Source organism: Oncorhynchus mykiss, chromosome 14 (genome assembly GCF_013265735.2).
Source record: "Oncorhynchus mykiss isolate Arlee chromosome 14, USDA_OmykA_1.1, whole genome shotgun sequence".
In the NCBI taxonomy this organism is placed as follows: Eukaryota; Metazoa; Chordata; class Actinopteri; order Salmoniformes; family Salmonidae; genus Oncorhynchus; species Oncorhynchus mykiss.
Genome location: NC_048578.1, coordinates 6155466 through 6167230, shown reverse-complemented (window position 1 = coordinate 6167230; position 11765 = coordinate 6155466). Strand labels below are relative to the sequence as shown.

Genomic DNA, 11765 nt, shown 5'->3' with positions numbered 1-11765 from the left:
GAGGCGAGGAGCGAGAGAGCCAGGGGATGAGGGGGGAAGGGGGTAAGTTGAGAGGGCTGGTTGGGAGGGGGGTGTAAGGGTGTAAGGATTTACAATCCTGCCCTCCTGTGTCCCTGATAATACAAATCTGATCCCCTCTGTGTGTGTGTGTGTGTGTGTGTGTGTGTGTGTGTGTGTGTGTGTGTGTGTTCTGACGGAACAGCTGTTGACTCCGTCCAGACAGTGACACTGAGCCCTCAGACGCGGAGGCCAAGCATTTAGCTGCTCCTTGGCATGATGAACGGATACATACACACACACACACACACACACACACACACACACACACACACACACACACACACACACACACACACACACACACACACACACACACACACACCGAGGATGATGACATCAGGATGCCCACCTGTGTTTCACAGAATTCGTGACGTGCCAGTCAAAGAGTTGAGGTCATTGGGGTGGAGAGGGCATAGGCGGGTTCAAGGGTTAGAGGTTAGTTCCTGGCAGAGTTTTATTTTTTGTGAGATTTGCCCGGACGCATTCACTGTGCTGCTCTTGCTTTCCAGGGCCCCACTTTACATTTACAGAAGACCATTGAGGCATTGAAGAGCTTGTGCTTCATATTGATTTACTTTCTAGTGTTTTTCCATTCACTGTAGTGAGCAATAATTGCTCAGGCATTAATTTCATTTTTTCTTGTCTAGCTGATTACCACCGCTTGAGGCAACCGTGAAGTGCTTGCTTATTGTTTTATAAAACAAAATCTTTTTTTTTTTTACTCATTATTTTTATCCCATTTTATTTTTTAAAGCCATAAACTATGTAATCCAAAGGCTGTTTTGAGACTGATCAATACCAGAGTTTTTTTCTGATAAGGATGTTTTCTCATCACAGTTGAGATTGCTTATTGATTTTCTCATCATTCGAATGGCTCTAAAGTCCCCTGTCTGTCCTGTCAGAAAACAGCCCAGTCTGTCCTAATAAATCATACAAAATCTTGCGTTTATGTAACTTTGTAACAATGTGAAACAAAAATATGAACACAACATGTAAAGTGTTGGTCCCATGTTTCATGAACTGAAATAAAAGATCCCAGAAATGTTCCATATGTACAAAAAGCTTATTTCTCTCAAATTTTGTGCACACATTTGTTTATATCCTGTTAGTGACCATTTTTCCTTTGCGAAGATAATCCATCCACCTGACAAGTGTGGCATATCAAGAAGCTGATTAAATAGCATGCTCATTACACAGGTGCACCTTGTGCTGGGGAAAATAAAAGGCCACTCTAAAATGTGCATCTTTGACACACAACACAATGCCACAGATGTCTTATGTTTTGAGGGAGCGTGCAATTGGCATGCTGACTGCTGGAATGTCCACCAGAGCTGTTGCCAGAGAATTGAATGTTAATTTCTCAACCATAAGCCGCCTCCAATGTAATTCTAGAGAATTTGGCAGTACGTCCAACCGGCCTCACAACCGCAGACCCCGTGTACCGACGCAAGCCCAGGACCTCCACATTCCGGTTCTTCACCTGCGGGATCATCTGAGACCAGCCACCCGGAGAGCTGATGAAACTGTGGGTTTGCACAACAGAAACATTTCTGCACAAACTGTCAGAAACCTTCTTAGGGAAGCTCATCTGCATGGACGTCGTCCTCACCAGGGTATTGACCTGACTGCAGTTTGGCGTTGTAACCGACTTCAGTGGGCAAACGCTCACCTCTGATGGCCACTGGCACGCTGGAGAAGTCTGGTCTCAACGGATGAATTCCGGTTTCAACTGAACCGGGCAGATGGTGCCCAGTGGACAGTCGGAGTGCTGATGTCAACGTTGTGAACCCAGTGCCCCATGTTGGCTGTGGAGTTATGGTATGGCATTAGACGGACAACAAACACAATTGCATTTTATCGATTTGAATGCACAGAGATACCGTGACAAGATCCTGAGGCCCATTGTTGTGCAATTCATCCGCCGCCATCACCTCATTTTTCAGCATGATAATGCACGGCCCCATGTTGCAAAGATCTGTGCACACCTCCTGGAAGCTGTAAATGTACCAGTTATTCCATGGCCTGCATACTTACCAGACGTGTCTTCCATTGAGCATGTTTGGGATGCTCTGTGTTCAACAGCATGTTCGATAACTTCACGCAGCCATTGAAAAGGAGTGGGACAACATTACACAGGCCACACTCAACAGCTTCCTCAACTCTATATGAGGGAGACGTGTCGCTCTGCATGAGGCAAATGGTGGTCACACCAGATACTGACTGGTTTTCTGGTCCACACCTCTACCTTTTAAAAAAAAGGTATCTGTGAGCAACAGGTGCATGTCTGTATTCCCAGTCATGTGAAATCCATAGATTGGGGCCTAATTAATTAATTTAAGTTGACTTATTTCCTTATATTAACTGTAACTTTAAAATTGTTGCATGTTGACTTTATATTTTTGCTCAGTGTCGTTACCCTGTACCTGCTGATGTAGCACCAGTGAATGTTAAAAGTGACATTCGGATTAGTGTACGTTTTTCAGCAGATAACTATCATCTTTCCTAAAAAATTGGACAGCCAAGACACCATTTGGTATCAAACTCTATAGCACAGAACATAGAGGGGAAACCCACTTGACTGGTGTCATCTGCTAGTGAGGGCTGGCCCCTCTCCTAGACAGTGTGCTGCTGTCATGTGGAGTGGGCTGCAGGACCACCAGGTAGTGACAGCTGACAACAGGACAATAAGAGCCCATTGAAGCTAAGGGTTTGTGTAATGAAGGTTCCTTTAAAACTGATTGTCTAGAGGATCTGCAGATAAAACAGTGGCTGGAAGGAGGGAAGGAAGGAATCTAGCTGTCCTCAACACAAGGTAGTCTTATAGGATAATTCAAAAGAGACTTAGACAGAGCCGTAGGAAAGTGCTGGCAAATGAGGTCGGAAGCAGCGTCACACGCACACACTGAGGCTTTTAGACCTCGGTAACAAGGATTCAACTAAGTTTTAGTTTGATTAAGTCATCAGTCAAATGGACCAAACCGTGTGAGGAACACAGGCTTTGAGCTCGGCTTTGGCTAACCTACATCTCATTCGCTCGTGTCGCCGGTGCTTGGATCACTGAAACTCTTTTTCCCTACTGTGTTTCTGTGGGCTGAGCCTGTTCTGTTCCTAGGTCTTGGTCCCAGTGCAGACTGAAGCAGGGTGAATGATGTATGGACTGCTGTGTGAGTCTCTGCATGACTTCATCAAGGAGTCGTATGGAGATGATGTGTGGAAACTGGTCAGAGAGAGGGCCGATGTCAGGCTACACTCCTTTGTCACCCACCAGGTAGATTTTTGACATTTTGCTCACCAAATAAAACCGTTATGGATTTATGTTTCGAGGGGTCCTGATATGCCAATTGATACAGTATTTAGAAATGTTCAGGAGCACTCTATATGTAGTTCTAGTTTCTAATTTCTAGTTTGAGCTCTATAGATTGCCTTGAGTAGAAATGTCTCTCTGCAGGTCTGTTGATGATCTCCGTCAGCATCTGTGTCTCTCTGAAGGTGTACAGTGAAAGTGACCGAGGTTCTGTCTGTGAATACCTGTGTGTGTTTGCAGGTGTACAGTGAAAGTGACCGAGGTTCTGTCTGTGAATACCTGTGTGTGTTTGCAGGTGTACAGTGAAAGTGTCATCCCGCGTATTGCCAAGGCAGCCAGCGGAGTGACAGGAACCCCCTACAACGAGCTCATGAACTCCTGGGGGGTCTATTTCCTGGGCTTCGTAGGGAAGTACGGTTACGACAGGATCCTCAAGGTGGGACTAGCGCTTACACTGGAACTGTGTTTTTGATTATTGCTTTTCAGCATAATTTATCTGTATTGTATTTACCTGTGTTGTGTCTGTGCTGAGTGGTTACATTTTATTTTGTTGATAAGGGTTATATATCTCTGTGTTGAGCTCTTGTTTCTGTGTCTGCGTGTCCCAGGTGTTGGGTCGTCACGTGCGTGACTTTGTGAACGGGCTGGATAACCTCCATGAGTACCTGCGCTTCAGCTACCCCAAGGTCCAACCCCCTACCTTCTTCTGTCAGGAGGAATCAGCTACCGGAGTCACCCTCCACTACAGGTCTGAGAGGCGAGGATGAGAGAGAGAGAGAGAGAGAAGTAGAGAGAGAGAGAGAAGTAGAGAGAGAGAGAGAGAGAGAGAGAGAGAGAGAGAGAGAGAGAGAGAGAGAGAGAGAGAGATGAATAACTCCACCACCCATACACCAAAGACACTCTCACCCCTCCCCTCCCCTCTGCCCTGTAGGAGTAAGCGTAAGGGTTACCTCCACTACGCCATGGGCCAGCTGAGACAGATGGGGAAACAGTTCTATGACACGGATATCCACGTGGAGGTGCTGTCTGAACAACTGGTGGGAGACTACTCACACGTCACCATGAGGTCAGTCAGACTACACAAACACTCCCGTGTTCCAAATGGCATTTAGGACTCAGGAACCCTATAAGCAAATCAACCTCCATTTGTATCATGTGCATTCGACTCAGTAACGTCTGCTTAGTAGCACTGAAGCCATGATACAATGGATAATCACGGAGTGTATCTATGTACATCTTTTCATGAAGTCTCATTGTTTACATGATTTGGGAATCGCATCCACCGTGTGTGGATGTTATGTATACATTGCATGAGTAAGTGGTGTGTTTTCTGTGTTTTCCGTTTTCTGCAGGCTGAACTTTGACAACTCCGCCTACCGTTACATTATGAAGGAGGACGAGGAGGAGCAGGAGATTCTGCCCATCACCAGCGACTTCTTCTTCGAAGTCTTCCCCTTCAACATCGTTTTCAGACAGGTAAACCACCAGTCGCTCCTCTGCTCCTCCTCCCGTGAAGACCACTCCGACATCATCTGGATATCCGTTAGCATCAGCATTGCCTCTTTGCGAAGGAACACGTGTCGCTGTACCGTGCTAAATCCACACGTAAAACGTAGCCATCCGTGCTTAGACATACCATATTTCATGAATCTCCTCTGTGTGCTCGATGTAGGACATGGTGGTGCACAACGTGGGCTCTGGCCTGGCCACAGTCTTCCCTGACTTGGATGGGAAAAAGATCAATGATGCCTTCCTGCTGGCGCGCCCACTGGTGGAGTTTACCTGGAACATGGTGAGACCTCTTCTGTTCCCAAACACTTCTAGTTTCCTACCCCTTAAAACATCACACACGTTCTCCTCTTCTTCTCAATGTCCTGCACTGACATTGAACATATTATCTGGTTTAAATCCACGCAGATCATCTCCCACCCCAACAACCTGTTTGAGATCATGTCCAAGGAGCCAGTGAAGAGAGAGAGGAACCTTCATAACAGAGTCCAAAGTAAGAGAGGAACACATATAAAGGGGGGGGGGGGGCAACACAGAACTGTGTGTTTTTCTGAGAGTACCTTCTATCCCCTCCATCTCGTAGGGTTTCTGAAGGTTGACAGTTCTGTATGTTCTCTCTCTCCCTCAGATTCGGACTATGAGAATGCTAACCGTACAGCTGACGTAGACGTGGAGCTCATGGCCTTCCAGTCCATCATCGGCGATGACTACAAAGGTCACGATCCTTTAGAACGGTGTTTCTCAATCCTGGTCCCAGGGACCCAAAGGGGTGCACATTTTTGTTTTTGCCCTAGCACCACACACCTGATTCAAATCAAATGCCTGATGATGAGTTGATTAGTTGAATCGACTGTGTTAGTGCTAGGGCAAAAACAAAAATGTGCACCCCTTTGGGTCCCCGGCACTAGTATTGAGAAACACTGCTTTAGAACCCTCACACCAACACTGACCTGACCCCTGTGTGTGTGTGTGTGTGTGTGTGTGTGTGTGTGTGTGTGTGTGTGTGTGTGTGTGTGTGTGTATGTGTGTGTGTGTGTGTGCGCGTGCGTGTGCGTGCGCATGATTGTGTGCGTGCGTGTGTGTGTGGATTTGACTCTGTTCTTCTCCCCTCTTAGATGGCAACAGTGCTAATGCTATGGAGAGCTGGGGTGATGGCAGTCGCTGTCTGAAACTGAAGGGACAGATGAGATACATGCCTGAGTGGGAGTCCATCATCTTTCTGGGAACCCCTGTGTAAGACACACACACACACACACACACACACACACACACACACACACACACACACACACACACACACTCATTGGTGGTTTGTCCAGTTCTGTTGAATAGCATTGTGTGTGTGCTTGTGTGTGTGTTTCTATAGGATGGAGAGTCTGAGTGCCATGTTTAAAACCGGTCTCTATATCAACGACCTGAGTATGCATGACTCCAGTAGAGACCTGGTACTGGCAGGAACCCAGCAGTCAGAGGAACTCAAGAGAGCTCTCATACAGGTATATATCATATGATACTGTTTGTGCTGTACTTACTGATTTGTACTGAAGCATCCCTAATAATATCCTATTGCCTATATTGTGCACTACCTTTAACCAGAGTGCACTATAAAGGGAATAGGGTGCTATTTGGGATACGACATATGGCTATGGTCAGATTGACTGAGTGCTGCGACACCTCTCTATCGCCGCCCTGTGGTGAGTGCAGGAACAGAAGAAGTCCAGTAAACTGGAGGAGAGTATGAAGATGCTAGACTATGAGATGAAGAAGACAGATGATCTGCTCTACAGGATGATCCCTAAACCAGTGGCCAAGAGACTACGCAAGGGAGAGCCTGCCGTCAACACCTGTGAGGTCAGGATTGACTGTTAGCATGGCCAAGGTTGGGGTGGCATGTGTGTCTCATCTGTCTACCCATCTCCCTGGCCCAACTGTCCAGCCTGTCCCACCTGTCTCCCTGTCATCCTGTCTCCCTGTCTCACCTGTCTCCCTGTCTCCATCTCACCTGCAGGTGTTTCCAGACGTAACCATCCTGTTCAGTGATGTGGTGGGCTTCACCCGTATCTGCAGCCACATCACGCCCATGCAGGTGGTCTCCATGCTCAACACCATGTACACACTCTTCGACACACTCAGCGAGAAGCACCGTGTCTTCAAGGTGTGTGTGTGTGTGTGTGTGTGTGTGTGAGTGTGAGACAACTGATCACTTGGCATGTGTGTGTAATATGTTAACCCTATTCTCTCCTCCTAGGTTGAGACCATAGGGGATGCATACATGGTGGTGGCGGGGGCTCCAGAGAAGACTAAATACCACGCCCACAACATCTGCGACATGGCCCTGGACATGGTGCGCTCCATAGACCACCTCAAAGACCCCTCCAATGGCAACAACATACAGATCAGAGTGGGTGAGTGGAGACGCAATGGGAACCACTCTCATCCCGAGTCTCAGTGGCTGTGTGCTGTGCGTATACACGTTGGTGAAGCAGATGTGTGTTTAGTTGGGTCAGTAACAGAAGATATGCGTTGCAGGGATCCACTCTGGCATGGTGGTGGCCGGGGTGGTGGGCCATAAGATGCCACGCTACGGTCTTCATGGCGACACAGTCCACACCGCATCAGCCATGGAGAGCAACGGCAAGGTAGAGAGAGAGAGAGAGAGAGAGAGTCAAAAGAGAGTCAAAGAAAAGGAGTGGGAGAGGAGAAGATAAATGAAGATGCATTTCTAACATCCAGGTGTTCTATGACTGATCATGATATGACTGATCTGACTCTTCTCTCTCTCTCTCACTCTCTCACTCCCTCTGTCCCGTTCAGGAGATGCACATCCAGCTCAGCAGCGCTACCTATGAGCATCTGAAGGGAAGTCACTTCATCTTCGAAAGGAGAGGCACTATCACCATCAAGGTCAGGGGTCACCAATGTCACAATGGCAACCTTACCGACCCCTGTAACTAATAGCGACCAACTGGTCATCATGTCCGCAGCGTGAGGTCATTTGAAATTTGAAGCCAACACGGACTCTCAGTCTTCCCATTCAAGAATCAAAGTCATTATGACGCATATAATTAGAGTGATAATATTTCTATGTCATGGCCCTCCCACGTACAACACAGCTGGAGGGCTAAGACCATAATTACTGGAATGAATGCTATTATTTCCCAATCGATGTCATCAAAACATTCTAATTTTTGCCCAAGGAAACAGTTGTTCTGTAATCAGATGTTTGTGTAACATCCTTCTTCCTGCTGTTGCTCCAAGCTGTTTTTAAAGCATTGTGGGAGAATCTGAGAACGAGAGACCAACTGTCGTATAATTTGCGTGTCAACTATTTTAACCAATCAACCTCACCCTATACTGGTATTCGCAAACCATAGCTTGGTGGTGGGGGTCTAAATGTCATCACTGGGTCTGTCTTTGAGCCAAAGGAAATGCTAAAGTAAATGACTGCTAAGGGTTTGTGAGCCAGCCAGCTGATTTTCAGGAGGCAGCAGTGACTCCCTTTCTCATCAAAGGCTCTCTGCTCCCTGCAACTTTAATGATCAACCTCACAGCTGTCCATTAAAACCAACTCTTCTTATCACTTACTCACACAGCGAGCGTGTGTGTGTGTGTGTGTGTGTGTGTGTGTGTGTGTGTGTGTGTGTGTGTGTGTGTGTGTGTGTGTGTGTGTGTGTGTGTGTGTGTGTGTGTGTATGTGTATGTGTGTGTGTCTGCCTGTGTGTCTGTATGCTTGCTTATGCATCCTGTGTGTATATGAGCTGTGCCTGTATATGTGTGATTTGTTGTCCTATTTTGTAATTGAAATCTTAACTGAAACCTCCCTCCCTCCCAGGGTAATGTAGAGATAGAGACATACTGGCTGAAGGGAAAGAGGGATAAGGATGGGAATGCCCAGGCTGCCTGTCCCCAGTTTGAGACCCAGACCATCAGCAAGGCCATCAGTAAGGCCACTATCTCAGCCCCTGAAACCAGCGGAGACCAAGACAGACTGGTAATGTAGCTTACTGTATCTATGGTCTGGTGCTTTCTGTCAATAAGGAAATAGATTGTGAATGGCTGCCCCGAGGGCACATATGAATTAATTTGAGTGTAAATGGGAACATTTATGTTGTGAAGAAACCAAATGAAAAATCACAACTGCTCATAGCAGATAGTCAATATAATAATATTTCCACTCTCAGCCCATATCAAAATCTTATGAAATTAGCTTTGTGCCTGGACTGCTCATGGCTTAGCTTAACTGTGACATCAAATGCCTTGCTAAATATTGAGAATCTTTGTTTTCATATCGCCGGTCTATCCCTCGTGTCATGGCTCTATCCCTCTCTCCTGGACCCAGGTGTTCCCGTCGGTGGCGAGGGAGGATGAGGATGATGTGAAGTCCATACGTTCCCACCGTATCAAGATGGATATCTCGGGGCATCACTCCCTGGTGGAGTCTCTGGAGGAATGCCGTGCTGAGGAGATGTCTGTCAGCAAGGTGAGAAGGGTGAGGCTCACACTGCTGGATTGTTACCTATGGATTTCACTTAGACGGAAGGAGAGAGTTCAGATTTTACTCTGACACATTTTCTCTCGCTCTCCGCTTTTTTCTTTCTGCCCTCTCCCCTCTCACTCCCCTCTTTCATTCTGTCCTCTCCCCTCTCACTCCCCTCTTTTATTCTGCCCTCTCCCCTCTCACTCCCCTCTTTTATTCTGCCCTCTCCCCTCTCACTCCCCTCTTTCATTCTGCCCTCTCCCCTCTCACTCCCCTCTTTCATTCTGCCCTCTCCCCTCTCACTCCCCTCTTTCATTCTGCCCTCTCCCCTCTCACTCCCCTCTTTCTTTCATTCTGCCCTCTCCCCTCTCACTCCCCTCTTTCTTTCATTCTGCCCTCTCCCCTCTCACTCCCCTCTTTCATTCTGCCCTCTCCCCTCTCACTCCCCTCTTTCATTCTGCCCTCTCCCCTCTCACTCCCCTCTTTCATTCTGCCCTCTCCCCTCTCACTCCCCTCTTTCATTCTGCCCTCTCCCCTCTCACTCCCCTCTTTCATTCTGCCCTCTCCCCTCTCACTCCCCTCTTTCATTCTGCCCTCTCCCCTCTCACTCCCCTCTTTCATTCTGCCCTCTCCCCTCTCACTCCCCTCTTTTATTCTGCCCTCTCCCCTCTCACTCCCCTCTTTCATTCTGCCCTCTCCCCTCTCACTCCCCTCTTTCATTCTGTCCTCTCCCCTCTCACTCCCCTCTTTCTTTCTGCCCTCTCCCCTCTCACTCCCCTCTTTCATTCTGTCCTCCTTTCTCTTGCCCCTCTTTTTCTACCTCTCTCTTTTCTCCCTCTACCAGTCTCACTATAAGGATGCCCTCCACCATAACAACGGTCTACAGGACAGTCACATTGAGCTAGACTCTCCAGAGTTTGACGTGCATAATTCCATCATGGCATCTCCAGACGGCTCCGTTGACTCCCACTGCTCAGAGAAGAGCGCCATGTGCTCCGTGTCGTGAACCCTTAGTCACCATGGCGATATAGGCCACTTAGGGCGAAGGCTCAAGCTGTGGCTGTGTATAAATAACGATAGTTATACTGTAATAACTTTCTTGAACAAAAATTATGTTTTTATATAGTTGTTTCATTTGTTACAAAACGCTGAAGGCTCGGGTAACATTTAACCATGGACATTGTTTTGTTGCAGAGCTCTGTTGTGCCTCATTTGTCCAATGTGTCCATGTTATGGCAATCTACAATATGTACAATTTAAAGTAGTCTACGCTAATTTGTGATGACGCCAGAAATTTTTAATCTGTATAAAGATTAGTCATATATATTTAATAATATCCTGTTGACCTGACATAAAAGAGAATGCATATGATTCCGACATATTGAATGGAGCACATATAGTTACTTTGTAACACACTCTTAAATGCATTCTGGCCTTTCACTGCTAGCCCCCGCTGCACTGTGTGAGTTCACTACGCTGTGTTAGCCTTTCTCACGCATAGCCTACTGCACAAGAGAATAGAACAACATGTCAACACTGTGGAAATAAAACAAGGGTGACAGCATAGCTTGAGCAAGTCTAATGGAGCTTATTTTCATTGACTCTCACACATATACTGCATTGGCATTTGGGTTACAATAGAGACCACTTAGAGGCAAGTCACTAAAGGTCAAACATACACTGTGTGTGTGTGTGTGTGTGTGTGTGTGTGTGTGTGTGTGTGTGTGTGTGTGTGTGTGTGTGTGTGCGTGTGCGTGTGCGTGTGCTTGCTTCAGTGGAAACTGTTTCATGATGCATGGAAAGGGAACGCACAGAACAGACAAGTCATTATACATAAGCAGTAGATTTGTTCTGCACTATATTATTCATGAAATGGTGATATACAGAACACACAACCCATGACAGACAGATTTCCAGGAAAGGGCAATACATTGTGTATGCTATATACAGTATATTCATTTATTCACGTTAGTGGGTACTGTGCGCATGCACTCAAAAGTTATTTACAGAAGTGTAACATCCTACTGCTCCTCCTTGAAACACCCAAACAGGTCTATGCCTCCCATACTTCCTCAACACTGTTACATGCTGGGTAGCATAACACAGGAAATTAATATAGAAGCATGAAAACATCATACAAAGTCTGAAAATAATAGAAAGCATCATAGTTCAGAGAGGACTTGTTGCCTTCCTCTCCTGTCTGCATGCCTCTCTAGTTCTCTCATGTCCTTCAGACCACGTTCCCAACAGACTGGCAGTCGGATGGAGCTGCGGCGGAAGGTGGCATCATTGCGATCCAGACTGAAGCCGCGTGCGGGCCGGGAGTCCCTGGGGGACGGCTCCAGGCCGCAGCGGAAGCAGAAAGTGTAGAAGAAGGCTACCAGGAGCAGAAAGCGGACCACGCAGAAGATTATC

General features: G+C 47.0%; 1 protein-coding gene across 3 annotated transcripts; it reads left to right on the top strand.

Annotated features, from left to right (window-relative positions):
* Positions 1-2822: 2822 nt before the first annotated feature.
* LOC110488616 (soluble guanylate cyclase 88E) lies at positions 2823-10977 on the top strand. Of its 3 annotated transcripts, XM_036942744.1 has the most exons (19): positions 2830-2872; positions 3173-3328; positions 3660-3800; positions 3973-4112; positions 4296-4430; positions 4717-4840; positions 5037-5156; positions 5282-5366; positions 5502-5588; positions 5989-6106; positions 6240-6369; positions 6578-6724; positions 6882-7028; positions 7122-7278; positions 7403-7512; positions 7688-7777; positions 8706-8864; positions 9213-9362; positions 10195-10977. In XM_036942744.1, exons 2-19 carry the CDS (start codon positions 3206-3208, stop codon positions 10354-10356), a joined length of 2325 nt encoding a protein of 774 aa, XP_036798639.1. In that variant the 5' UTR covers positions 2830-2872; positions 3173-3205; the 3' UTR covers positions 10357-10977. The 3 variants fall into 3 exon arrangements, with proteins under 3 accessions (XP_036798638.1, XP_036798640.1, XP_036798639.1); XM_036942743.1 differs by having other exon boundaries at positions 2823-3328; XM_036942745.1 differs by having other exon boundaries at positions 2824-3328; positions 9213-9353; positions 10195-10972.
* The last annotated feature ends 788 nt before the right edge of the window (positions 10978-11765 follow it).

Excerpts from the sequence above, each read along its gene's own strand:
- LOC110488616 (XM_036942743.1), top strand. The coding sequence starts at position 3,206 with ATGATGTATGGACTGCTGTGTGAGTCTCTGCATGACTTCATCAAGGAG. Across the intron at positions 3,801-3,972 it reads GTTACGACAGGATCCTCAAG|GTGTTGGGTCGTCACGTGCG; the intron begins GTGGGACTAGCG and ends TGCGTGTCCCAG. Across the intron at positions 7,778-8,705 it reads GAGGCACTATCACCATCAAG|GGTAATGTAGAGATAGAGAC; the intron begins GTCAGGGGTCAC and ends CCTCCCTCCCAG.